This window comes from Quercus lobata, chromosome 9 (assembly GCF_001633185.2).
Source record: "Quercus lobata isolate SW786 chromosome 9, ValleyOak3.0 Primary Assembly, whole genome shotgun sequence".
Taxonomy (NCBI): Eukaryota; Viridiplantae; Streptophyta; class Magnoliopsida; order Fagales; family Fagaceae; genus Quercus; species Quercus lobata.
In genome coordinates, this window is record NC_044912.1 from 24,294,264 (window position 1) to 24,319,038 (window position 24,775).

A 24,775-nucleotide genomic window follows, 5' to 3' on the forward strand; every position below is an offset into this window, starting at 1 on the left:
TTGAGTAAAATATTGAGGGTGAGTTCTAATTAACTCAAATGATAATTTCTGTTGTCATTGAATAAAAGACTAAGATTGAGATTTGAGTCTCTATTAATAATTAAAAAAAAAACAAAAAAAACGAGCTAAATAATAAATGTAGCTGTATACACTCTTGCACTAATAACCTATGTATTGAGAAATTAATGAATCAGGGGTAGCTTGTGTTTGGTCTTAGACTCAAAATGCATATGACAAAAATTGATTTGTATCTACACTCAAAATGCATTTCACACTTTTCAATAAAGTGAAATGCATATGACAAAAATTGATTTGTTTGGATATTATTTTTAGGATCCATAAAATAAAAAAAATAAAAAAATAAAAAAATACATTTTCTAAAGAATTTATTTTGGACGTGAGTCTGAGCTAACTATAAATTGGTTTAGCTCCAAACCAATTTAGGGTTATCTTCCTCTAATTTATTATATGATGATTGAAGAGATTATTTATGTATAGTTTTAGTCACATGACCTTTTTAACTAGTCATGCAATTTGTTTAAATAATATACATAAATGGTGTTAGGGTAATTTTTCTTTTTTACACCTAATTTTATTTGGGTACCACCTATTTATTTTCAAACACCACTAATAAGTTATTGGGTTTTCCCAAATATTTTTTGCTCTATTATTATGTTAATTACAAATGTTTCATATCTCATTATCTAAATTGGGTTATAATATAAACTATCACAAAAAGCCCTAAAACTCATATTTTATCCAATTTTATTATCATATTCTATTTAAAGCCTAAGAATACTTATGTTTGGCAATATTTAAGAAACCCATGATTCAAGTCCATGGAAAAACAATTTTATCAATGGAATTCAAATCCATGATCAAAGCCCATGATTTAAACACATGACAATTTATTTATCCAAAACCCAATTCTCATTGGTAACATCAAAACCCAATTCTCATTGGCAATATCAAAACCCAATTTTCATTGGCAACATCAAAACCCAATTCTCATTGGCAATATCAAAAACCCAACTTATGTTGGCACTATTTAAAGCCCAATTTTCATTGACAATATCAAAACCCAATTCTTATTGGCAACATCAAAAGCCCAACTTACGTTGGCACTATTTAAAGTCCAATTCTCATCGGCAATATCGAAACCCAATTTTCATTGGCAATATCAAAAGTCCAACTTGCGTTGGCACTATTAAAAGCCCAAGCTAATTACTTGACACTATTCTATCAAAAGCCCAAGGTTATTAAATACTCAGCAAAATACTATATCATAATTATTCTTAAACATATTATTACAATATTACAAGCTCATGGAATTTATGAATTATCTATTCTCAAAATCCATGGCAATCATTTTGTAAAAGTCCATAAAAAGTTATGATTGTTAGACCCATGACATATATTTATTGTTATAAACCCATGAAATACATGGACATCATTTGCATCGCGACATTCATAATATACGCCTTCGACACTCATGGTAAACATTCAAACCCACAAGCTCATCATTTAAGTTATGATGCGATTATTAGAAACCATGAACATTATTGCAACATGGAATTCATCAAAGTAAATAGTATTTACAAAAGTATTTTGAAACTTGTCCTATTGTTTCAAACATTACAACTAATTGCTCAAAGGCCCATTGTAAGTATTTATGAAAAACCCAAAAATATTTACTAATAAAATCTATAAGGAATGAAAGCCCATTGCAACATGTGCATACAACCCAGCCCATATGAGCAAGCCCAAGCAAAAAATACAAGCAACTAACCAAAAGGCAACTAGAGACTTATACAAGGGAACTAAGCCTTTGAGAATGGACTAAGGGCTGTCCCATCAATTTTCTGCCACCCTCTGCCTAACGTAAACAGTGCCCAAGGGCTGTCATATTAGCTGAAGTCAAAAGGATGAAGAGACTCCATGATCTTCCTCAAAACTGCACCTCCAACGGAAGGGGAGCTGAAACCAAATTATCCAAACTTCAACAAATTGATGCTATAAATGTTAAAAACGATCAAGACATAATTCATGTACCAAGCCCATGAATCCTAAAGGGGAAAATTTGAGAACATGTGGTTTGGAGGGTATAAAGGGATCTCTAGCAGAATCCTCTGAAGTAGACTAAAGCTTCACACCTAGCTTGGGGTGTTGAAATCTTACTTCTTGGGGGACCAGATCTCAATTTGCAGCATTAAGATTCATTCTTGATACACAATAATTAAGCTCAGCCTCGAAAATCTTGCCACTTAATGCAAAAAGCTTTAAAAGTCTATCATTACCCAAAGAAGCAAGGCAGCCCCTAAAGTGAATATCTTACTTTTGACCAAAAATTCTGAAGAAGCTTAACTTTGATTCGTCACCCTTGATGAGTCATGCATTTTTGGATTCTTGTCAATCAATGCTTCTCTCAGGCTTCATTATAAAAAGACACACACCTCAACCCATTGGGGAGGAGGAAGCCTCTCTAAGAACTTCTGTCATTGATTACATTCTGCAGAAATTCAACCCCTATTAAGCTTTCTTTAAGCTTCCCCAAGCTTTCTGGAGCTCACTCACAACCTTTCTCAGCCTATAGTCACCATAACACCAACATTCACCACCTTGCTTACACATTCCTACTCCATAAACATCCCATAACTGACCAGGACAGCCACTCCTCCTGAAACCCTTGGTTTATTTACTACTTTACTCGTGGTTTGGCTTTCCTTAAGCTTACCACTCATCATCTTCAGCCTACACTCATCTAACTCCAGATATTCTTCCCACCCCTCTACACAACCACAGCTCAAAAATGTCCTCCAACTAGACACAAACAGCTCATTACTCACAAAAAACTTAAATCTCAGTGTTAATCCCATCTCACTCACTCAAAATAGCCCACATTCACCTCATTCATGCCTTATAATTATATACTCACCAAAATCTTAGTTTAATACTTGCTGCACTGAGCTGAAGATCTTTCTCTCCCTTCATTCCATCTTATTTTTCCTCTTTTATTTGTAATTATGGAGACTTTAATCATTGTTTATTATTATTATGATGAAGGATATAATGTATTTGTAACAATTGAAATTTTTCCTCACATTGATGTAATGATGGTTGAAAGCACTATAAATTCCCTTGACCAAGACACACAAAGACCCCCAGGAGTGAATACTTTCCTAAATTTATTTAATCATTGACTGCTAGACTCTAAGTATAATTTCAACTCTACTGTTGGAGATAATACCGTACCGCTAGAGGACTGATTTGAACTATGATGCCGTAAAAAAACTAATAATATAACAAACTAACAATACTAACGTGTTTATTGGGTTTTATTGTTATCTTCTTGTTAGGGTGCAACCTCTATCTCTTACTTAGGCGGACTTACACCACACCGATAGCCTTTGGGCTTTATTTTAAGGGTCCATCGTTGAGTTTCGGCTTGGCTACCCCATATTCTATTTGGGAACATCAAAAATTTCCCCCTCATCAAATGGATTTAAAAATGATCACATATTGAGTTGCAGGAGATTTGTTCAAACTTGTTTAGAACTAATCTTTGTACAAACAACAATAAGTCCTACACATGCTTCCCTCTCTTCTATGCTAGTATCATATTACAATGTTCATACCCATGTCTGCCTCTCAAACACTACCTTGTCTTGAAATTTAAATTCAGACCTACCTAATTTAGTGTTGCATACACAATAAAAACTCCAATCTGGCTGTTTCAAATGAATTATTTTGTCCATGTGGCATGATCATTAGTTGTGTAAACTTGGCAGATATAAGATCAATATCCCATATGATTGTAGCAAAGCTTCCAAGAGCCCCAAGTAGTCAACACCAGTCAATTTGTATATTCTATACATCCAAAAAATGACCAAAAACAGGTGGAAATTTGGCAGGTAGAGTGCTTCTTTTCTCGTAATCTGATTCAATTTCCCTTCTTTTTTTTTTTTTTTTTTTTTTTTTTTTTTCAGAGATACGAGTATGTGAGATCAATGAAGTTATAGCCTGGAAATCAGCAGTGCAATTTCCTTTTTAGAGTGAAAATTTGGTTATATTCTTAATATCCGTCTCAATTTGTAAACCTGCAACAATGAAAGAATTTAGTAACCTATATAGGTTAAGAAATTAATATAGGTTTTGTTGAGATTTTATTTTATTGAATAAAAGGGTTAAGGAACTGGCAATCGTAATAGTCATAATAAATGTACATACGGGCAATCGTAATTCATAGAGTAACCTATATATTAAGAAATTAATGAATGAGGAGTTAAACTTGTGTTTGGCATCGCTACTCAAAATGCATTTTGACAACTTTCAAGAAAGTGAAATTTATTTTACAAAAAATAATTTCTTTGGTAATATTTTTAGGTTCCAAGAAATGCATTATTATTTCATTTCTAATTTTGCATTCTCTTCATTTTTATTTTTTATTTTTTATTTTTTATTTTTTATTTTTTTTTTTGCGCACAACCAATGGTGACTCAAAGATTTTTTTCTTGGGGGTCAACAAGAAGATATATCTTAGGTAAGAGATGAATCTTAAACTTTATGAAGATTTCTTTTTACAAATTTGTCTATAGTATGTACTAGCAAAAGAATAAAAGATAAACTATAAGTTCATTTGACATATTTTTTCTTAATATAATGAAAATATAAATCATTTTCATTAGGTGAACTTCTATTATCACTACTTAAAATAATTTTATCTATTAGTTTAGGACAATTATATATTTACATTGTCCTATCAATGTAAGATTTACATTGTAAACTAAACAAATATGTACAATATTATACAAATTTGCAAAAAATGTACAATACACATTTGTTTAGAGACAATGTAAATCTTATATTGATAATACAATGTAAACTAAGAATTTTCTATTAGTTTATTTCAAATTTGTTAAGATCTAAATAGGCTTTTTTTGAGGTTTAAGATGAACAAATTTTTACTTTTGTTGTTGGGTTTTTTTTTTATTAATTTTTTTTAATTTTTTTATTTTTTAAAAAGACCAAGATATTGCTAAGAAGATTATATTTAATCTTATTTCAACTAAACTTAAAAAAATTTTAAGATCAGGGTGTTCAAATTTTCATTTTAGGAGAACAAATAAAAAATAAAAAACATTATATATTATAAAAAAACATTCTAGCTCAGGGGGTTCATTTGAAGACCTTGAACTCTATATAACTCCACCCCTGTGCACAACAATTTTGTACAAGAGCATGAGCATATAGATGGAGAGAGAGAAACAAAACTCCATATTCTAGGTTTTCTATTCAAATTCAATTAAAAATAACCCTTTTGTTAGATTTAATTAAATGATTTTATTAAATTTAGAATGAAGATTTTATTGAATTTTATTAAAATAACACTCAAATAATAAAGTGAGACGAATTGTCAATTTTGTCATTATTTTTTTATGTTTCAAGAGTTAGGAATACTAAATTGATATTATAGAGTTGATTTAATTCATCTAACTTTAGAAATCTTTGCATTTTGCACATTTTTATATTATTGAATAAAAATGCTAAAGGTGGGTTCTAATTAGCTCAAGTGATAATTTCTCTTATTGTCGAATAAAAGACCTGAGATTTGATTTTCTATCAATAATTAAAAAATAAAAACAAAAACATTGATGAATGAACAATAATAATAAAATAATAAATGTAGCTGCATTATATCTTACACTAATAACCTATGTATTGAGAAATGAATGGAATGGGGTCAAAGCTTGTGTTTGGTATTTACATTCAAAATGCATTTCACACTTTTTAATAAAGTGAACTGCATATGACAATTTTTTTTTTTTTTTTTTTATATTATTTTCAAGATCCGTAAAAAAACAGTTTCTAGAGAATTTATTTTGGCCTTGAGCCTGAGTTAGCTATAAATAAATAATCTTAGTAGAACTAATACCATTAGTCACAAACAATCTAAGTGTTCTACACAAAATAAGGAAAACGTTTAGTTTCAAACCAGTTTGGAGTTATCTTCCTCCAATCCATTATATAGTGATTGAAGAGATCATCTACATATAGTTTTAGTCACATGACTTTTTTAACAAGTCATACAATTTGTTTAAATAATATACATAAATAGTTTTATAAATCATCACGTATTGAGTTACAAGAGATTCATTCAACCTTGTTTAGAACTAATCTTTGTCCAAACAACAATAAGCCCTACACATGCATCTCCCTCTCTTCTATGCTACTATATATCATATTACAATGTTCATACCCATGTCTGCCTCTCAAACACTACCTTGTCTTGAAATTTGAATTCAGTCCTACCTAATTTACCATTGCATACACAATAAAAACTCCAATCTGGCTGTTTCAAATGAATTATTTCTCCATGTGGCGGGATCATTAGTTGTGTAAACTTGGGCAGGTATAAGATCAATATCCCATATCATTGTAGCAAAGCTTCCAAGAGTCCAAAGTAGTCAGCAAATGTCAATTCGTATATTCTATACATCCAAAAATGACCAAAAACAGGTGGAGATTTGGCAGGTAGAGTGCTTCTTTTCTCGTAAGCTGATTCGATTCCCATAATTCCTTGTTTTTTTCTCAGAGATACAAGTATGTGCGCTCAATGAACAAGAAGTTGTTATAGCCTGGAACACTGCCGTGCAAGTTACTTTTTAGAGTGAAAATTTGGTCATATTCTTAAGATCCGACTCAATTTGTAAACCTGCAACAATGAAAGAAGAATTTAGTTCCACATCAAATCAGTGAAAATGTTAGTTTTAGAAATTATCTGGTGTATCAGAATATAAGGTTGAAACAGTCCGTTATTGAAAATAAATTTTGCTCTTTCTAGTCCAAGATTTTGAGGCTGGGACATGTAAGGACGTGGATAAGTAGAACACAGAGCAGAAGTGCGGATGACCCAATGCAGAGCATGGAGATCAATTCAGAGCGCCTAAAACATTTCAAACTTTTTCATATTCATTTGCTCATTATACAACTGATATCTTAGAGAATGTAGTGTTTACAATCATCCCCTGACATTGTGGTTTTACAAAAAATGAGTCCTACAGAATAATGTGTATAACCCCTCCCCAATTTGTAGCAAAGAACGCAAACCATCCTAAATTCATGCACACCCAAAAAGAATTTCCCAACATGACAACTGTAAGAAAATGTACCAACCTGGGCAGTCCTGCTGGGCAGACACACTTCTAAGCAATTTCGGAGGCCATCAACTCTGCAAAAACAGAGATGCCAGATTAAGTAGAAGAAAGTACTACCCTAAGTAGATGTACCCAAAAAATTGTTGAGGGGAAAGTAGGAAAAGATTCAAGAATGTAAATAACTACCTTCGGCTAATGGTTCTTCGAAGATATTGGTTGTCCTTAATAAGCCCTTGACCTCCAAACTTTGTTTCATCAGTATTTAACACAACCTTTGTCATTACAATCACTCTTCTATCAGTTTGTAGTATATGTGAATGCATTGGTTGCCACAAAGATTAAAACATTCATAATGGCCGTACCCAGATCATAATGATAAACTAGTGCCTGCTTGGTATGTCTTATTTACATCCTAAAAGAGAATGTACAGCTCTAAAACTTTCACATTTTTCTAGGTCAACTGTACTTTTCCCAGCTTATTTTCTAAGCAAAATAAACAAATGAAAATATGCTATACCAAATGAATGTACAGTTATTAATTAGAAGCTCCATATCTGGCTGATGAAAGAATTACAAAAAGATTACACTTACTTGATACTCTCCAGCTTCCTCTACACCTACATTGTATTGTTCATAAGAATCTGTTGGATGAAAATTGAATATGAAGAGAAGAGGACCTCGCAGGTAAGATATTACCTGTAAATTGCAAAGAATGTATCAATTTCTGGAAGGTACCAAATTATCAACAAAATAAATGGGACAACATGCACCGAAAAAAAAAAAGTGTTTCTGTTGTGTGAGTGTATACAAAAGAACAGGACGGAGGAAAAAAAGTGTTGGACGCTCAGAGGCATAATTCATGAATTGGTTAAGTTAAGGTTAAAGAGAGACACTGACATTAAGAAGCTCAACGACTTGAGGTTATATGGTAATACCAGAACTTACTTCCATAAGAAATACTGAAAGTGGAAACGAAACATTTATCAAACCCAAGAAATTAATATAGGTTTTGTTGAGATTTCTGCAATCAATTTATGTTCCGCATTTCTAGATTATCCAAAAGGCGATTACACCCACAGAACATGCTAAGTGGATTTTCTTAATTCCTGGAAGAAGTCACAATTTTGGCCTTACAGACACATGAAAGCATATAGACATTGCAAACCTTTCCACAAACTGATTCGTGGAAGGCATAAATTAGTTAATTGAGCTGAATATGTCAAGTAATAAATGGAAAGAGCAAGTCAAGAAAGCATACAGACATGCAGGCCTTTCCACGAATGATTGGTGGAAGGCATTAATTAGTTAATTTAGCTGAATATGTATCAAGTAATTGAATGGAAGGAGCACGTTGCCATACCATGGTAGTGTCATTAACGTGGTGAATGTTTGGTAAACCTCTTGAAAGAATTCTCTCATTTTCATCCAACTTCATCAAGTCCTAGAAAAGAGGAACAAGTAATCTGATCTGTTAATAAGCTATCAATGTATTTCCTGTTTGCTCACTAAAAGTTATTGGTCATAAAAATAAAGGCTGGAGGGCAACATAAACTAGTTAAAGAACCCTGGATGTCTCCTTTAGAAACACTAGGGAGGTGCCAATTAATTGAGCTACAAGCCTCTTGGCAACTAAAGTTGCATCTTGCATGTTTATACAATAAAACCAAGAATAAATTCAACAATATACCACAGTATAAACTGCATCCATGTAATGGGAGAACATAATAACTATAGATCTAATATAAATACTAAACAGTTCAACAATTTTTGACAACAGCTAGTTCAATATCTAGGTCACTTTCCACAGACAGGGAACCGTGAATGTCATATCGTATAAGCATTGTATGATAAAAAAATTAAAATTTTGTAATGCAAATCATTAGATAGACACCTTATCAAAGGAAAATAAATCACGATGCATGCCTTTCTCCAAAAGATCCCAGCGACGTTTAGCAAGTTGAAATGATAACTTGTTGCTTGCCATTGGGAACTCAACCCTCTAGAACATGAGAAGATTGTCAGTCACATGAAATAACGCCTATTTTAGTATTACAGGGAAAGTAATCATACCTCTGGATGCCCAAATTCATTACCCATGAAGTTCATATAAGCACGCCCACCAATTGTAAATGTAATCAATTTGATCATCTGCCTCGAGACCCAAAGAAAAATAAATAATTACAACAAAGAAATGAATAATTAACCAATCAAAATCATGAAAATCTTGACAAAAAATCAAAATATATGCAATGCGTTTCATGCACTGTAAGTGCTTGACAGTTGAAAAGTGCCCCTTTTAAGTTGATGTATGTTGGCAATAGATGATATTGGTTTTTCCATGTATTTGCCTGTTATTTTAATTAACATAAAGCCTTTCTCCAATAATGCATTAAAATCATAAAATGTAGCCTATATCAAGGCATTTTTTGTGGTGTCCAAATAAGTGGCCTAAGGAAAAATGAAGAAAGCAATATCTATAAATAAGAAAAAAGGAATTTCATAACCTGAAATTTTGAATTTTACATCATTACTACGAAAATGAGTTCATATCATACCTTGTGTAAGGAACACCCTCTAAGCAATGATTGCTTCAAACCCTGAGAATCCTCCCTGCTTTCACCAAACAATATTTCTGCAAATGACTTCCCTCCAGATATTGACTGACATGAAAGATTGTTTAGCAATAATAATATACTACATAAATAAAATCTATATACAAAAATTGTGCTGCTATATTAATAGAATTATAGTTGTGTAAGAAGAGATTAGAGTGAATGATTACTTGATTGTGGTTTTCAGCATACATAAGCATCTTATCTGCGTGTTGTTTATTGCCCATTAATGTGCTCACAATCTGCATTATATATCTAATTCTGTAAGTACTGGGAATTATAGAATGTAAAATGATATAAGTAAAGAATTAATAACGAAAAAGCATACTCCTATTTGATGCAGAGTGAATTGCATATATCAAACAATACAACCTTACTCATGCTCCATTCATGGTCAGGGACATTCTCAAGAAAAGATGACCACATCTCTGACACAGAAAGATTAACATAATAGTCAAATCCCAATCCACCTTGAGAAGTAGGCTCGCACAATCCAGGATAAAAAGTGGCCTGAACAATAAAATAAAAAGGAAAGAAAATTTCATAAAATGCCAGAAAATACAAATCAGAGAGCTTAATATTCTGCCATAAGGCAAAGGCCTAAAGAAATAAATGAAAAACAATAGGTATATGAGGGGCTAAAGTTTCAACAAAGAATAAAAAGGGACTATTGTTTTAGAAGCTTTACTGCAACTCAAATAATGGGCAAACACAATTGAAGCAAGACATTTTCTTGTAGCCAGGAACACTTGTGGAAAAAAATTGTCGTAATCAGGGAAAATAAAATTGGGTCAAGCTAGATTTAAAACATATTGTGACTAAATTTTGTTGGAAGGCTTGTATAGGTGGATGTTGACATTTCTAATGATGATCCCACAAGTTTCTGGTGACACAAGGCAGAGTTACCAAACATGCCTTTCATTTTTTTTTTTTTTGGGTTCATATTATTTCCTTTTATTACTTGTATTTTTCTTTGATTGAAAAGTTACACATGTACCAAGTGGGTCTTAAAGCAATGATTTTATCCTCCACCTTATTCTTAAGGGGGAGGAGATTCCAACTGAAGGAAAGGTGAAAGACAAAAAGGCTCCTCTTCAACCATTGAAAAGCAAAAACCAAATGGTACCAAAAATAATATAATCTAATTTACTATAGTAAAGAAATTAAACTGTAATCAGTAATAAGAGAATCAAAATATTATCTGTTGCTCAAATCCTAATGTCTTTTGCATGAACTTGCAATTAACAGATGCTGCATGTTTCATTTAAATTCAATACATACTACTACTTTTAAAAGAAAAATAATGAAATTGTCATATATCTTCCAATAGTGAAGAAAAGAGAAAAAGATGATAAAATTTGCCGAGTTTTTGGAGGAAATAGAAGTGAACAACATGAAATACTTACATCTTCAGCAATTGTTACTATATTTGGATGAAGAACATGCAGTATCTCATTTGCCAAAATAAGGTATAATAATGCATCCCTGTCAACATATTGATTACAGTATCTGCAATAGAACAGAGTCTACCATCAAATAAAATGTGAACTAGCTTTAATTATGACTGTATGGGACCAAAGAATGAAACAGGCCTGGATTAAAGAATAATTGTGAGGTTGAGTACATGGTATTAGAGTAAAATCATATAACATCACATTTAGTTAACATTTAAAATCTTCATTTTAAATTTTAGTCCTCATTGACGATACATCTGTAAACAATTTAATTATTTTTTTGTGTAAGTCAATGCAATGTAGACAGCATATGCTAGGAGAACAAATGTATATCTTTTTTTTTTGTTGGTCTACATTAAGCAGGGCGACATGTGCCATGGGGATTCAAACCTTGACTCTCCCTAAGGGGAGGGCTGGAGATACCATTCAAGCTAAGAGGCATGGTGGTAAGTTTATATCTTTGTTATGTACATAATATAACAGTAGAAAGCATAAAAATATAGTTTAAAGTTAAGCTTAGTTTTTAGAGTAAAAAAAATGACTAATTTGATGTGGTAAGATGTGGATAATGAAAAAGTCTCAACAAAAGCCTTACTCCTCCAAGTCACCGGTAAAAGAAGCAAAACCATTGTGCGTATACATCATTGATGAGAGTGAATGGAACTGGAAGCCATCAATTTGATACTCCACAACCCACCTGTTCAAACACCATTGTGTAAGCAATACCAACCTATCCACCCAAAGGGGCAGGCCAGGACAGAAACTATTATAGTTCCCCAAAAATAAACTAACAGCAGCTATATGAGCACATACCTATAGGTACAAAAGGAAGAATGGTGCAACCAATCAAGTCCATTAATTTTAAAAATTAAAATATTTAATGACTGTTTCTGCTTTGCAGTTACCAGTTCAGGTTTGAGAGAAGAAAATGCAGCACATCAGGATCACCGTATTTGAACATTCTGGTACCCCAGTATTTGTGATGCCCTCGTTTACCTATTGAAGTAGGAAAAGTTGAATGCAGAGTAAATGGTATGTGAACTAAAGAAAAAAGGTCAATCGAGCAGTTTGTAAACTCATTGCACTAAGTTTGACTCTTTCAATTGTACAACAAAAACATTATAAAGGATGCTTGTTTACGATGACACAAAAAGATGAAAACTGGCTCAGATTGATATATGAAATCCAAACATGTGGTTCATGAGCACACACTGCATGGGTGACAGTAACAACATACTCAGATCTTCAAAGAAAATACATTGAAACTTCTTAGGAAGATAATTACAAAAATGAACTCAATGCATGCAAGGTTTTAAACTCTTTATTTCTATTCTTTAAAATGGTTCTGCTTATGTATACTCCTAGTCTCCTACTAACAAAGAAGATGGGTTATCTCATTAACAGGACCAATCCTCTTTTCTTCCATAGTAAGTTACAAACCAACCTCTCTAGTCCCTACAGACATCTCTCTCTCGCTTTCTCCAACCAACCGAATATGGATGCATATTATGTTCAAAGCACTCTTTCTTTTAGCTACAAAATGATTTCACAAGGCATCTGCTTCAACAGCTGAAGCTAGAAATGGAATATTGTAGGTTTGACTGCATTTGCTCTTCAGCAAATGAGGCTTATGCCTAACACGTAATGGACTGGGACAGCCACATTTTGAAAGCCTGATAAATATTATCTCAAATGCATGACAACACACGCCTCAGGAATGTTTTTTAAGAGACCAAGTGAAAATTATACAGAATTCAAATCTCCCCCCCCCCCCCCCCCCCAAGTTTATGAGATAGGTTACAGACAAGCTGATAAAGTAGAGCAGCAAGGCAAGCAGAAAGGACCAACTCAGAGGAGAGACCTCGTGTCTTAGAAAAGTAGGCACAAGGAGTTTGTGCATATACCAGTATGAAAGTAACAGTCATTTGATCCATCAAATAGTGACAGTCCAACCATCTCATCTGCAGCTGAGTAGGAATGGACAATGTCTAAGAAAACCAGCAGTCCTAGTCCTGTAAAATGTAGGATGTAATTAACAATATGTAAATTTTATTATCAGCAACAAACGAAAAACAATAAGCTGAAATTTTTGTTAAGAATACATATTTTTATGTAAAAATAGAAATGCTGTTTATGCATAAATGCTGCTTGATGAGACATTTGGATTTTAAAGAAATTTTTTTTTCAAAGAGGTTTAATTAATTCTCATATTACCCAGTGCTAGCTCTGTTTGTGAATTATTTTTCCTTTCATAGAAGCAGTGTATGTCCATACATTATAAGCACCTTATTACACTTTTGCTTAATCATCTTTTCCTCAGACCAACCTTAATAATGTTACAATACAAAAAAGAACTATAACGCAAGATGTATTTCTCACATAAGCTATTAAGATGAGCCAAAACTGATTCATCCATATGAAAAGAACCAATGAAATCTTTAATAAAATACTAGCCTCATCACACACGCGAAGCGCGTGTGTGATGAGGCTCTTTTTTTTTTTTTAAGTGGTCATAGCAAAAAAAAAAAAAAAATCTGTTTTTTATTTATTTATTTTATATATAATTTTTATTTTGAGAATCTAATTTATAAGTGGATAAAAAAAAATTGAAAATCAATAGGAGAGTAACCCTATTTTTTAAGCAATGTTTTAGTGAGAGTTAGTATTGTATTTTTACCGGATTGTCCTTTAATTTTGTCTCTACTTAAACATAGGGATGTACGGATATTTTAGAACAAAAAAAATCCGGTCCAAACAAGGGAAACCCCTTAAATAGTAGTATAGAAAAAGACATCAGATAAAGAATGAAAACCATGTGCTTCATCTACCAAGCGCTTGAAATCATCAGGAGTGCCATATCGGCTGCTAACAGCATAGAAATTAGTAACCTGCATTGTGACAGAGAAGTCTGATTACATTTAAAGGAAGACATAATAAAATGCACTTAGTAGAAATAATAATGAAAAGAAATTAAGAAAATCCAAATTCTCAAATTGAGACTGTTTCTAGAGATCATTATCAGTTAAGTGCTGATAAAAACAAGCGAAAAACACAAAAATAAGCCACCATGCATGTGACATTACTTTTTACAGAAATAACGATAAAAAATAAAACTGAAAAAAATAGAAGTCACTAAAGCAACCAAACATTCAGTGCCGGGCTTTTATCACCCACTTTATAATTTTGTTATTGACATTATTTCTTATTGCCATGTCGTATTTTAATTTATTTCTTGTCCAATCTAAAATGTTAAGGCAGGTTGAAATATTTACCGGATACTACTTATAAAAAATATATATACATGCATAAACCGGATACCAGACCAAGTTGCACTTGCACAAATCTTGAAAGTATGGATCAGACTCTTGTAAACACAGAAACTATATAATTAATTTACCAATCAGAAGCCTCTGCTAATCAACATAAGAAAAAAAGACAGCACAATTTCCAATGTCGGCACTTTAGGGAACTCATAGAGATATATGCATTAGCAAAATGTTTATACTTAATAATGGACAGGGAAAGGGGAAAAGAATGTTCAACTCACTCTATAACCAACAGTAAAATAATCTTTGTGCTCAACAACTCCAAACAACTGGATTGCATTGTAGCCAGCTTCTTTTACATGCGGAAGGACCTGTATTGAGAAAAGTAGTGCAAAGCTGAAGAAATTGAATGTGATACCACTGTATTGAAGGAATATTTTAAGATAGCAAAAAGCAAGGAGTTACCTTTTCTGTAAAATCATTAAAAGAAGATACTTTTGGCTCTGATCCACTAATTCCAACATGGCATTCATATATGCGCAAGGACTTTGGCACTTTTGGGGGTGTGTTTTTCCACTTGTATGCAGATTCAGGTGGTGGTTCCCAGTGGACCGCAAAACCTTGCTTTCCATCTATATCTGAATATAACCAACAAAGTTTAGATGAAGTAGATACAATACAACATGCCAAAGCTTGTAAAATATTATTGTAAAATAATTGGAAGGAAAATAAAAGTGTAAGATTGCTAGAAAAATACTCCTAAAAAAAGTAGTAGCCACTAGAGTTTCAATTACGCAGGGTACTCTACGTATGTCCTATGTATGCAATAATCATAGTTACTAGCCCTGTATATGCAAGTGGAGAACCTAAAAGGAATCACTACTAAAAAAACTCATACCAAAACCTTAAGTGCAATCCATACATAAACATATACATAGATTAGTCCATACATAAATACATAGATACATAGATGCAAATATACGTATCTAAAACATAGATATATACCATATATACTATAGAGAATGTGATGTGGGACAATCAAGAGAAAATAAAAGAACAAGAGATAAACCCAAAGAATCAGCACCTAGGGCTTGCCTAGAATTAGTACCAAGCAAGAAACTTAGGCACCAACACCTAAGGTGTTAGGAATCAGCACCCAACATATTGGAAAATCTCCAATCTGAAATTTCATTAATCAATTGTCTATCCAAAAATACAACCGTCTAGAAGGAGGGTTTAGGAATAAAAGATAATCATATCTAAAACTGAAACAAATCTCGAGACTAATCCCTATCTAAACTCAAATCTAATCCCTATCTGAATTCAAAAACGAAATTCTACAATGATTCATTCTCCTATGAGATAAAGAAAAAAAATTCTAAAATAATTTTGGTTTTGGTCATTTGCTCAATGAATTTATCTTCATTACTTATGAATTGATGTTTAATTGTACAAGCAAAAGAGACAAGAAATCATGCAAGAGGACCTGTTTCCAACAACAATACAATGAGCAAAAGACTTCTGGCAGATGCCAATTACCTGGTTGCACATAAGTAGCCCAAGCAGGCACCCGTTCCAATGGCCCACTAGGAGTGTTAAAATACACCCTGTATTTGCTGCCATGAGGAATACCTGGAGTGTACTTTTTCAACCATGCCTTCCTTCCTTTACGTGTCTCTAACCAGTATTCCAAGGGAGGCTTCTTAGCAAAAACTTTCTTCACCCATTCAGGACTGCTAACCACATTAAATATGTCATACTCTTTTCCTTGATCAATCACATCATAAGGAGGTAAGTTACTAGGTGGGTCATTTTTATGCTGCTCTTTCCATGCCTTGTATCTTGTTTCTGGATCTGGTATTTCTTCCAGTTCCTCTAAAGTTTGGGGTCCATTAGGACCAAATAGTTGCTCATATAACTTTGCTGGCACCTCAAAACGGTTATTAACAAATCGGTCCTCTCCAGGTTCCCAGTAATCATCATTTGATTTCTTGAAGATCTCATCAATTGAGACACCACTGTCACCTTTATCATAGTCATCAACATAGTTATACTGTTGAAAATAGAGTTCATCTGGTTTTTCTCCCTCCCTCAACTTATCTTCAAGAATAATAAACCAGTATCCAAAATCATCATGGCCAAAAAAACCCTCTCTTGCAGCATTTTCAGTTGGTGACCAGCCATTGAAATCACCAATCAGTGCACAATAGCGAGCACCTGAATTCAAGATGCTTGATTAACAGCATATAACATAGGACAAATAGGAATGTAGGCAAAATGGAAACTTTTTTTTCTTTTCTTTTAATAAACATACAAAATGGAAGTCAGCTCTAAGGGAAACATTGAGGTAGGAAACTCTCATGTATGGTTGTAATGGAAGGAATATACCTGCCTATTCCAACCAGGGAGAACAAGTCATTTGACAGTGAAACCAAATTGATAATGTCCATTGTATCAAGTTCCAATCTTGATCCAAAAAAAGTGAGACTAGTAATAACTACTCATTCTAAATACAGGATTAGGCTAGGAGTTCACATATGTTTCAGGAAGAAGAAAGGAAATGCTAATTCAAGAAGGGAGCTGAAGAAGAGAAAAGTTCAGGGGAGGATTAATGTCAAAACTCTCAACCATCTTTTTTTTGACCATATAATTAGCTATGTAATTTGAAAATCAGGTAAAAGAGGAAAAAAATAAAAATAAAAAAGAGATACCAAAATAAAAAACTAAAATCCTGTAATAGTGAGGGACTCCATTTATCAGAATTAGGCACATATTGGGGCTAGAAGTTTGCAGAAAGTTAATTAAACATTTGAGAACCCTGTCAAGCAGGAGAAGAAACATTTGAGCATAGAGTCAAACCTGGAGCCCATTCCATATAATCCACCCGATGTTCGAAGTGACGATGCATACCCAATATTTCAAATCTAGACAACAAAACCAAGAACAACCAAACTCAGCTAAAGAAAACCTCAATCCCCACCAAAAGCATAATCAGCATATGAATCCCTTATAACCCAAAAGATACCAAAAAAAAAAAAAAAAATTGCATACAAATCAGAACTATAACATCAACATTTTCACAAAAATATTCAGCATGATGGTTGAGCCATTCCAAATACAGATCCTCTTCAATAATAAGCTTAGATTTCAATAAGCTATAAGTCCTACCCATCAAACTCAAACTATAACTCACAATCAGGAGATTGATAAAAAATTGGAGTTGAATTCAATAGGACTAACCCAGAAGCCATGTCCCTGAGATTGATGTGACGGTTGAAAATTTCATCTTTAAGGTCCTTCAACGCTTTATGTCTGCATAGTTCAATTAAAACATGTAATGCAATATAATCACAATATAACAAACAAAATGACTTAAAAAAAAAAAAAAAAAACCCCAACTTCATTTCTTTCCCACACTTTCCCATCAACCAAACACACCATCTCACTTTATACTTATTCTCATTCTCTTCTATTTCTACATACTTCAAATGAAACAGCATGTAACACACTATAATCGCAATATAAAAACAAAATTATGACTTAAAAGAATCCCAACTTTATTTCTCATTCCCTCACTTTCTCATCAACCAAACACACCCATCTCACTTTCTACTTATTCTCATTCTCTTCTATTTCTACATACTTTAATAAAACAACATGTAACATACTAAAATCATAATATAAAAAACAAAATTATGACTTAAAAAAAAAAAAAATCCCAACTTTCTTTCTCCTTCACATACTTTCTCATCAACCAAACACACCCATCTCACTTTCTACTTATTCTCATTCTCTTCTATTTCTACATACTTCAATTAATGCAACATACTATAATCATAAAATAAAAAAAAATAAAAAAAAAATAAAAAAAATTATGACTTTAAAAAAAATCCCAACTTTCTTTCCCCTTCACATACTTTCTCTTCAACCAAACACTCCATTTCACTTACTATTTTTTTTTTCTTAAAAAAAAAAAAAGTACTTGTACCTTTCACGGAGGAAAATAGCAAATGCTTTATGGGAAATGCCGTGTTTGGTGAGGAACCCAACTGGGTCAACTCCTTTCTCGCTTTCTGTCTCATTCTTCTTCTTCTTCTTGGGTTGTTGTTGTTGTGGTTGTGGTTGCGGTTGCTCTGTGGCTGAGCATATGATCTTTATGTTTCTGGGAAAAGTGAGTCTCTGGGGGGGTCTGTGTTGGGATTGGAATTGGATGGAGGGGCTATTTGGGTAGAGGAAAATTTTGGTTGGGAGAGAAAGTGAAGCCATCGGATAAGAGTAGGAGTGTTAGCTGTAGTTGTTGAAGCTCTCAGAGAGTGAGAGAGAGAGAGAGAGAGTGACTGAGTGAAAGGGCAGGGGTTTTAGGATAAGAAGGCGGTTACACTGTCTAAAAGGAATGCTTTGAAGTGAGAGGTTTATGAGTTGACTCGGTGAAAGAAACGAATCAAACAATCACTGACTCGTTTGCAACTGTAAGAATTATTTTTTTGAATTTTAATCTGTTCCTATATCCATTTACACTAATTTTTATTGGACGGAGAATTTTGAAAATCAAATTATCAAACTATTGAATTGCATATTATTAAAAAGTATGTTTGTGGTTGCACGATTTTCCTGGCCTAAATTCGATTGATCAGGCCCTGGCCCAAAGCGCAACCCACAATAAATATTTGTAGAGGATGGGTCAAAGAACTTGGTCTCAGTGAGTCTATTCGGTCTGATATATGGATAGCATTGTTGCAGAAAATGAAAACACCAGGATGGATCTCTCACGTATAAGTTTATTTCTTCAGTTCCTCATACAGAATTTTTCGTCCCCTTCTTTGAGGGACTCCACTACATTATATAGTTCCCTTCCTCTCATCTCAACCTTACACCTGTTGATCATCTAAGCATTTACTTGAGTGCCTGTCCCATCAGACGCCCTCATCTCTCCCCATGTGAGTTGCAGAGGCCAAGGCGGTACTGTTCAGGGGTCATTTCCTCATTAATGCGGCCAAGAGGGTGGTTGGGGCGCAATTAATGTGGTGGTAGCTCTCCCTGGGATATTTTGGATTTTATTCATTTTATATGTTGAGAGGGTGAACTGAGTTGGCTGGGGAGAGTTCCCTGTCTGGACTTCATGACGTCCGAGGAGGAGTTGCTCCTCGAAAAGGTTGCCTCCTCGTTATTGGGATTGAATAGTGCTTCATGTGTGGTTTCTCTTCGGGCAGGACGCTCCTCGGACGGGCCTGATTTTGGAGTAGCCCATTATTTCTGGGTCGGGCCCCACAATAGCCCCTCAAAACTCCGGTTTCTATCTCATTCTGAGGAGGAGAAAACGGGGTTTTGATGTTTGGGAGAGGACGGAAATAAGGAGAGCGTGTGGCGCGCGTGCGGTCCGTTACTTTTGACGCGCTACAATTTACGAGGCGCGGCCATTAACTTTTGGAGGCGTTATGTTCCCTCATCCTACGGTGTGGCGTAGATCGAACGGCCATCGTTTATTCTCGCGTTTTTAGGCAAGAGCAATCTTTTCTCTCACGTCCTGGCTATATAAGACGTCAGAGGGGTGCAATTTCTTCTTTTTATCTGCATTTCGTAAACCTCAGAGGACTCTAGAGAACCCCATCGAATCCCAGAGATATATCAGCACTTGCGTCCGTTACGCCACCGTAGCCGTTTTCTGTGAAGCGTTTCGTCCACGAGAGATTTCTAGGCGTCCCGTCGAGCGTTTTGCGAAAGTACCGGTACGTTTTGTTCATCTCGCCGTTTCAATTCCCTCCTCGGACTCTACTTTTCTTCTTAGTTTTTACTTTCGTTTCCCCAGTTCAGTTCTGATGGGTAGATTTGAGACATTAGTAAAAACTTCAGCCGCTATGGAAACCTTTAGGGCAAAATACCACATTCCCCCGGGGGTTGGGCTGCGGTACTGTCCTCTTGAAGGAGTATTGACAGATAGGCGTGAGGGAGAAGTCGTTATCCCCATGATTGCTTTCATAGAGGGAGGGATGACACTTCCCATGCGTAGGATTACAAGGGAGTACTTGTTCAACCATAGGTTGACGCCATATCAGTGTGCCCCGAATATGTTCAAGATTCTAGGCTGTGTAGATGTCTTAAACGAGTGGATGAATCTGGGCCTTACTTGGCACGATGTGGCTTATTTGTACGAATGTCATCGCCTCGGGGATGAGGGGTATTATCTTAAATCCCGGAACGAGGACGTTAGGTTGATCTCTTGTCTCCCAATATCCAATAAGACAGTGAAGAATGATTTCCTTATTGCTTCTGGGGAGTGGTTCGACGGTATTCATTGTCCAACTCGGGCAGGAAACCCAAGTGCGGCGTCTCTAGGATCGGTCCCTTTTGTGATAGGATTTAGCATTGAGGGGTTACATTTTTTGCTTTCCTTATAATTGGAAGATTTCGTGAACTAATCCCCTTTTCCTTGATTGTTTGCAGATAAAATTCACGTCGCCCCTCGGCTAAACTTTGTGAACGTGCCAGCGTTGAACTACCTTCTTAGGTCGGAGATCTACATTTCCGAGGACGGGCAGTTGCGTGCTGCCCATCTGGTTCTGGGCTATCAACCTCTGAGCAGCTCTTTCCAGGCTATTGGTCACGCCATAAGGGCTGGTAGTCCGAGGTTGGCTAGGATTGATGTGTCCAGGGACGGGTTCCTAGCTGAACACGATCTGCCACCAGTTGTGCTGCCCGGTGTTAGAGATCCCTACTTGGCAGAGCAGCTACTTCCGCCAAACGAGCCTGGTGCTGCCGTTCAGGTTGAAGAGCAAGCTGAATCATCTCGTCTTTCCCTTGAGGTAGAGATAGACGAGTTTTATTTTGAGGAGGAAGTTCAGCAGACCCCCCTGGTGGAACTTTCCGATCCGGAAGGAGAGCGGGACCGACATTCTGCAGTTGGTGTTCCTTCCATCGTTATCTGTTTGGACGATACTTCGGGCGAAGAGATAGAGCCCATGGCAGGAAAAGGAAAAACTCTGAAGGAACTGATGGCCTCCCGAGGGAAAGGCCAGTCGTCGAAAGGACAGTCATCGAAAGGGCAGTCCTCGAAGGCACCAACTCCACCACAGGGCAAGACCTTCCCTCCTGTGGCTCCTACGGACACCTCGGAGCTTGGCCTTAAGGTTAATCCCAACCTAAAGAAGAAAAGGCCGGCCGACACTCCTGAGGAGGGCGAGGTGGTTGCCCAGCCGACCAAGCAGCAAAAGACCACTCGCGCGCCAAGGAGCAGAAGGGGCAACTCCTCGGAGAGTCGGGACGAGGAGAATCTTGCGGAGGTACGTGCTGCCCCGCGTGTATGGGGCCCCAGGTTGGAGTTGGATGGGGTGGCCATCCCCTACAATGCTTCGATCCGAGAGTACAACCGAGGCCGGGCGGGATACGTGGCCGAGGCCTTAGAGCAGCCCCTACTCCTTCCTCGGGATATGGAGGCTTATAGGCGGTTCTCTCAGCCTGAGATTTTCCTATCCCTTAAAAGGGATCTCGCGATGGTAAGTAATCCTTTTACTGTTTCATTGATCTATTTGACCTTGTTAGATTAAAGCAATCTTGCTTCGTTTGTAGATTACTCAGCAGGTATTCGTGGCTGAGGAATTTTGCCGCGGCAACAGTAGTCGGGCTGAGGTCGAGACCCAGGCGCGGGCGGAGGTGGAGAAAACCTTGGGGTCCCTCCAGCACGATTACGCTGAACTCATGGACAAGTTCAAGGAGTCGGAGAACCGGCGCAAATCTGCAGATGCTGGTTTGAAGAATGCTGAGGCCCAGGCGGAGGACCAGCGCAAGGAGCTGTTTGCGACCCAGATCAACCTCGCCACCGAGAAACAGGCAGTGCAGGACCTCAAGACTGCTCTGCAAAAGGTCGAGGATGAGTTGCTGCGGGTCAAAGAGGAGGCCCAACTGATCCGAGAGGCCACAGAGGCTGAGAAGAGTGCCGCTCGCCAGCTCGGGGCCGAAGAGACGGAGGCTAGGCTATCCGAGGAGATCCCCGAGGTGTGCAGGGATTACTGCAGTATTTCATGGGCTCATGCTCTCGATGCTGCAGGAGTTCCTGCGGATTCAGCGCTAAGACTGCCCGAGAACATCTTCTATCCTCAGGAGATCCGAGAGAAGCTTGATGACGCCCAAATGGCTTCAGAGCAGGATCTGGCGACGCCTGATGCTGTCCTTGTGCCCGATATGGCGAAGGATCCCGTCGCAGACTCTACCATCGAGGTTCCGCCTCCTCAGCCCGAGCAGAAAGAAGATCCTCCTGCTGAGGCTTAGCCTTCTAGGCTTTTGATCTTTGTTTTTTTGTTTTTTTTTTTTTTTTGATCGAGAGTCGTCCTGTTTTCCCATTCTTTTGTAAGGACCTCTCCTTCTAATGTACTCGGAATATTAATATAAAATGTTCGTTTTGCTCACTATGGATGCACGTCAAGAGCGCTCTTCTTTGAACATTTGCAACTATGTAGATACAGATAAACGGTCAAAATAAAATGGGTTTTTGGGCTGCGCATCTGAGAGTTGCGATGGTGCCAGACTGCGCGCACGTATTAAAATGATTTCCTTTAAGTAATAATCTCCCAATCTATCATAAGATATAATTTCCCCCAAGTCTGTGGTCCGAGGAGCCATGCAGGACTTGGGTTCTGTTTAAAACTATGAATAGTTGCCTTAAGTATTAATTTCCCCTTAGTCTGTGGTCCGTGGAGCCATGCAGGACTAGGTTCTGTTTAAAACTTATGAGTAATAATTTCCCCCAAGTCTGTGGTCCGAGGAGCCATGCAGGACTTGGGTTCTATTTAAAACTATGAATAGTTGCCTTAAGTATTAATTTCCCCTTAGTCTGTGGTCCGTGGAGCCATGCAGGACTAGGTTCTGTTTAAAACTTATGAGTAATAATTTCCCCCAAGTCTGTGGTCCGAGGAGCCATGCAGGACTTGGGTTCTGTTTAAAACTATGAATAGTTGTCAGTAGCTCAGCAAGCAGCGGATAATCATGAAAGAAAACGTATGCTAAGCCATTCTCATTAATAATAATATCTTCTGGGGTTATTTACATTCCATGGTCGAGGTACAGCTTTTTCATCTAAATCTTCTAGGTAGTAGGCGCCTATTCCGGCCACGAATGTGACACGGTATAGTCCCTCCCAATTGGGCCCCAGCTTGCCCCATGAGGGGTTCTTTGCGCTGCCAAGAATCTTCCTCATTACGAGATCACCTGGCCCCAGAGGCCGTGGTTTGACGTTAGCATCATATCCTTGTCTCAGCTTCTGGTGATAATAGGCCACGTGAATCATCGCTTTTTCCCTTCTTTCTTCGGTTAGGTCCAGACTCCGTTCCAATAACTCGTCGTTATCGCTTGGGGTAAACGATCTAGACCTCAGTGTGGGAAAGTTGTTCTCTATCGGGAGCACGGTCTCAGCCCCGTAAGTCATCGAGAAGGGGGTTTCACCGGTCGATCGTCGCGGCGTCGTCCGATAAGTCCATAAGACATGGGGGAGTTCTTCTACCCATCTCCCCTTCGCCTCGTCCAACCTCTTCTTCAGTCCGTTCACTATGACCTTGTTCACGGCTTCGACCTGTCCATTTCCGTGAGGGTAGGCGGGGGTGGAATATCGGTTGATGATTCCAAACTCGCGGCAATACTCCCTAAAGTTTTTACTGTCGAACTGCAGACCATTGTCGGAAATGAGTGTACGCGGAGTCCCGAAGCGGGTGATGATATTCTTCCAGATGAATTTTTGGGCGTCCACGTCCCTAATGTTGGCCAATGGTTCAACCTCCACCCATTTAGTGAAGTAGTCTGTTCCGACTACTATGTATCGCTTGTTCCCTGCGGCCTTGGGGAAGGGTCCAACTAGATCAAGGCCCCATTGTGCGAACGGCCATGGACTCGAGAGGGGGTTGAGAACTCCTCCGGGTTGGTGGATATTCGGGGTGAATCTTTGGCACTGATCGCACTTCTTAACGTATTCTTGGGCCTCTCTCTGCATGTTCGGCCACCAATACCCTTGGGTAAGTGCCCTGTGCGCCAGCGATCTCCCTCCGGTATGACTTCCACAAATCCCCTCGTGTAACTCCTCAAGTAGAGATTCGGATTCTTCTGGGTGTACGCAGAGTAGGTACGGTCCAGAATAGGAGCGCCGATATAGTTTGTGGTCCTCTGACAGCCAAAACCGAGGAGCATTCCTTCGTATCTTCTCGGCTTCCAATTTTTCTTCCGGCAAGACGTCGTTTTGAAGGAAGTTCTTTATGGGATCCATCCAGCTGTGACTCTTGCTGATCTGATGGACTCTGGCAGGGCCTCTG

The 24,775-nt window shown here is 36.8% G+C and overlaps 1 protein-coding gene across 1 annotated transcript; it reads right to left on the reverse strand.

Annotated features, from left to right (window-relative positions):
• Positions 1–6,498: 6,498 nt before the first annotated feature.
• Positions 6,499–18,843, reverse strand: LOC115960424 (1,4-alpha-glucan-branching enzyme 3, chloroplastic/amyloplastic-like). The gene is made up of 21 exons (XM_031079319.1): positions 18,475–18,843; positions 17,727–17,798; positions 17,346–17,410; positions 16,026–16,703; positions 14,952–15,124; positions 14,768–14,857; positions 14,033–14,108; positions 13,125–13,232; positions 12,126–12,216; positions 11,816–11,917; positions 11,173–11,275; positions 10,139–10,276; positions 9,937–10,008; positions 9,710–9,814; positions 9,225–9,302; positions 9,046–9,153; positions 8,515–8,595; positions 7,746–7,850; positions 7,341–7,426; positions 7,174–7,228; positions 6,499–6,712 (listed from the first exon to the last, which is right to left on the reverse strand). Exons 1-21 carry the CDS (start codon positions 18,750–18,752, stop codon positions 6,680–6,682), a joined length of 2,697 nt encoding a protein of 898 aa, XP_030935179.1. The 5' UTR covers positions 18,753–18,843; the 3' UTR covers positions 6,499–6,679.
• Positions 18,844–24,775: the final 5,932 nt, after the last annotated feature.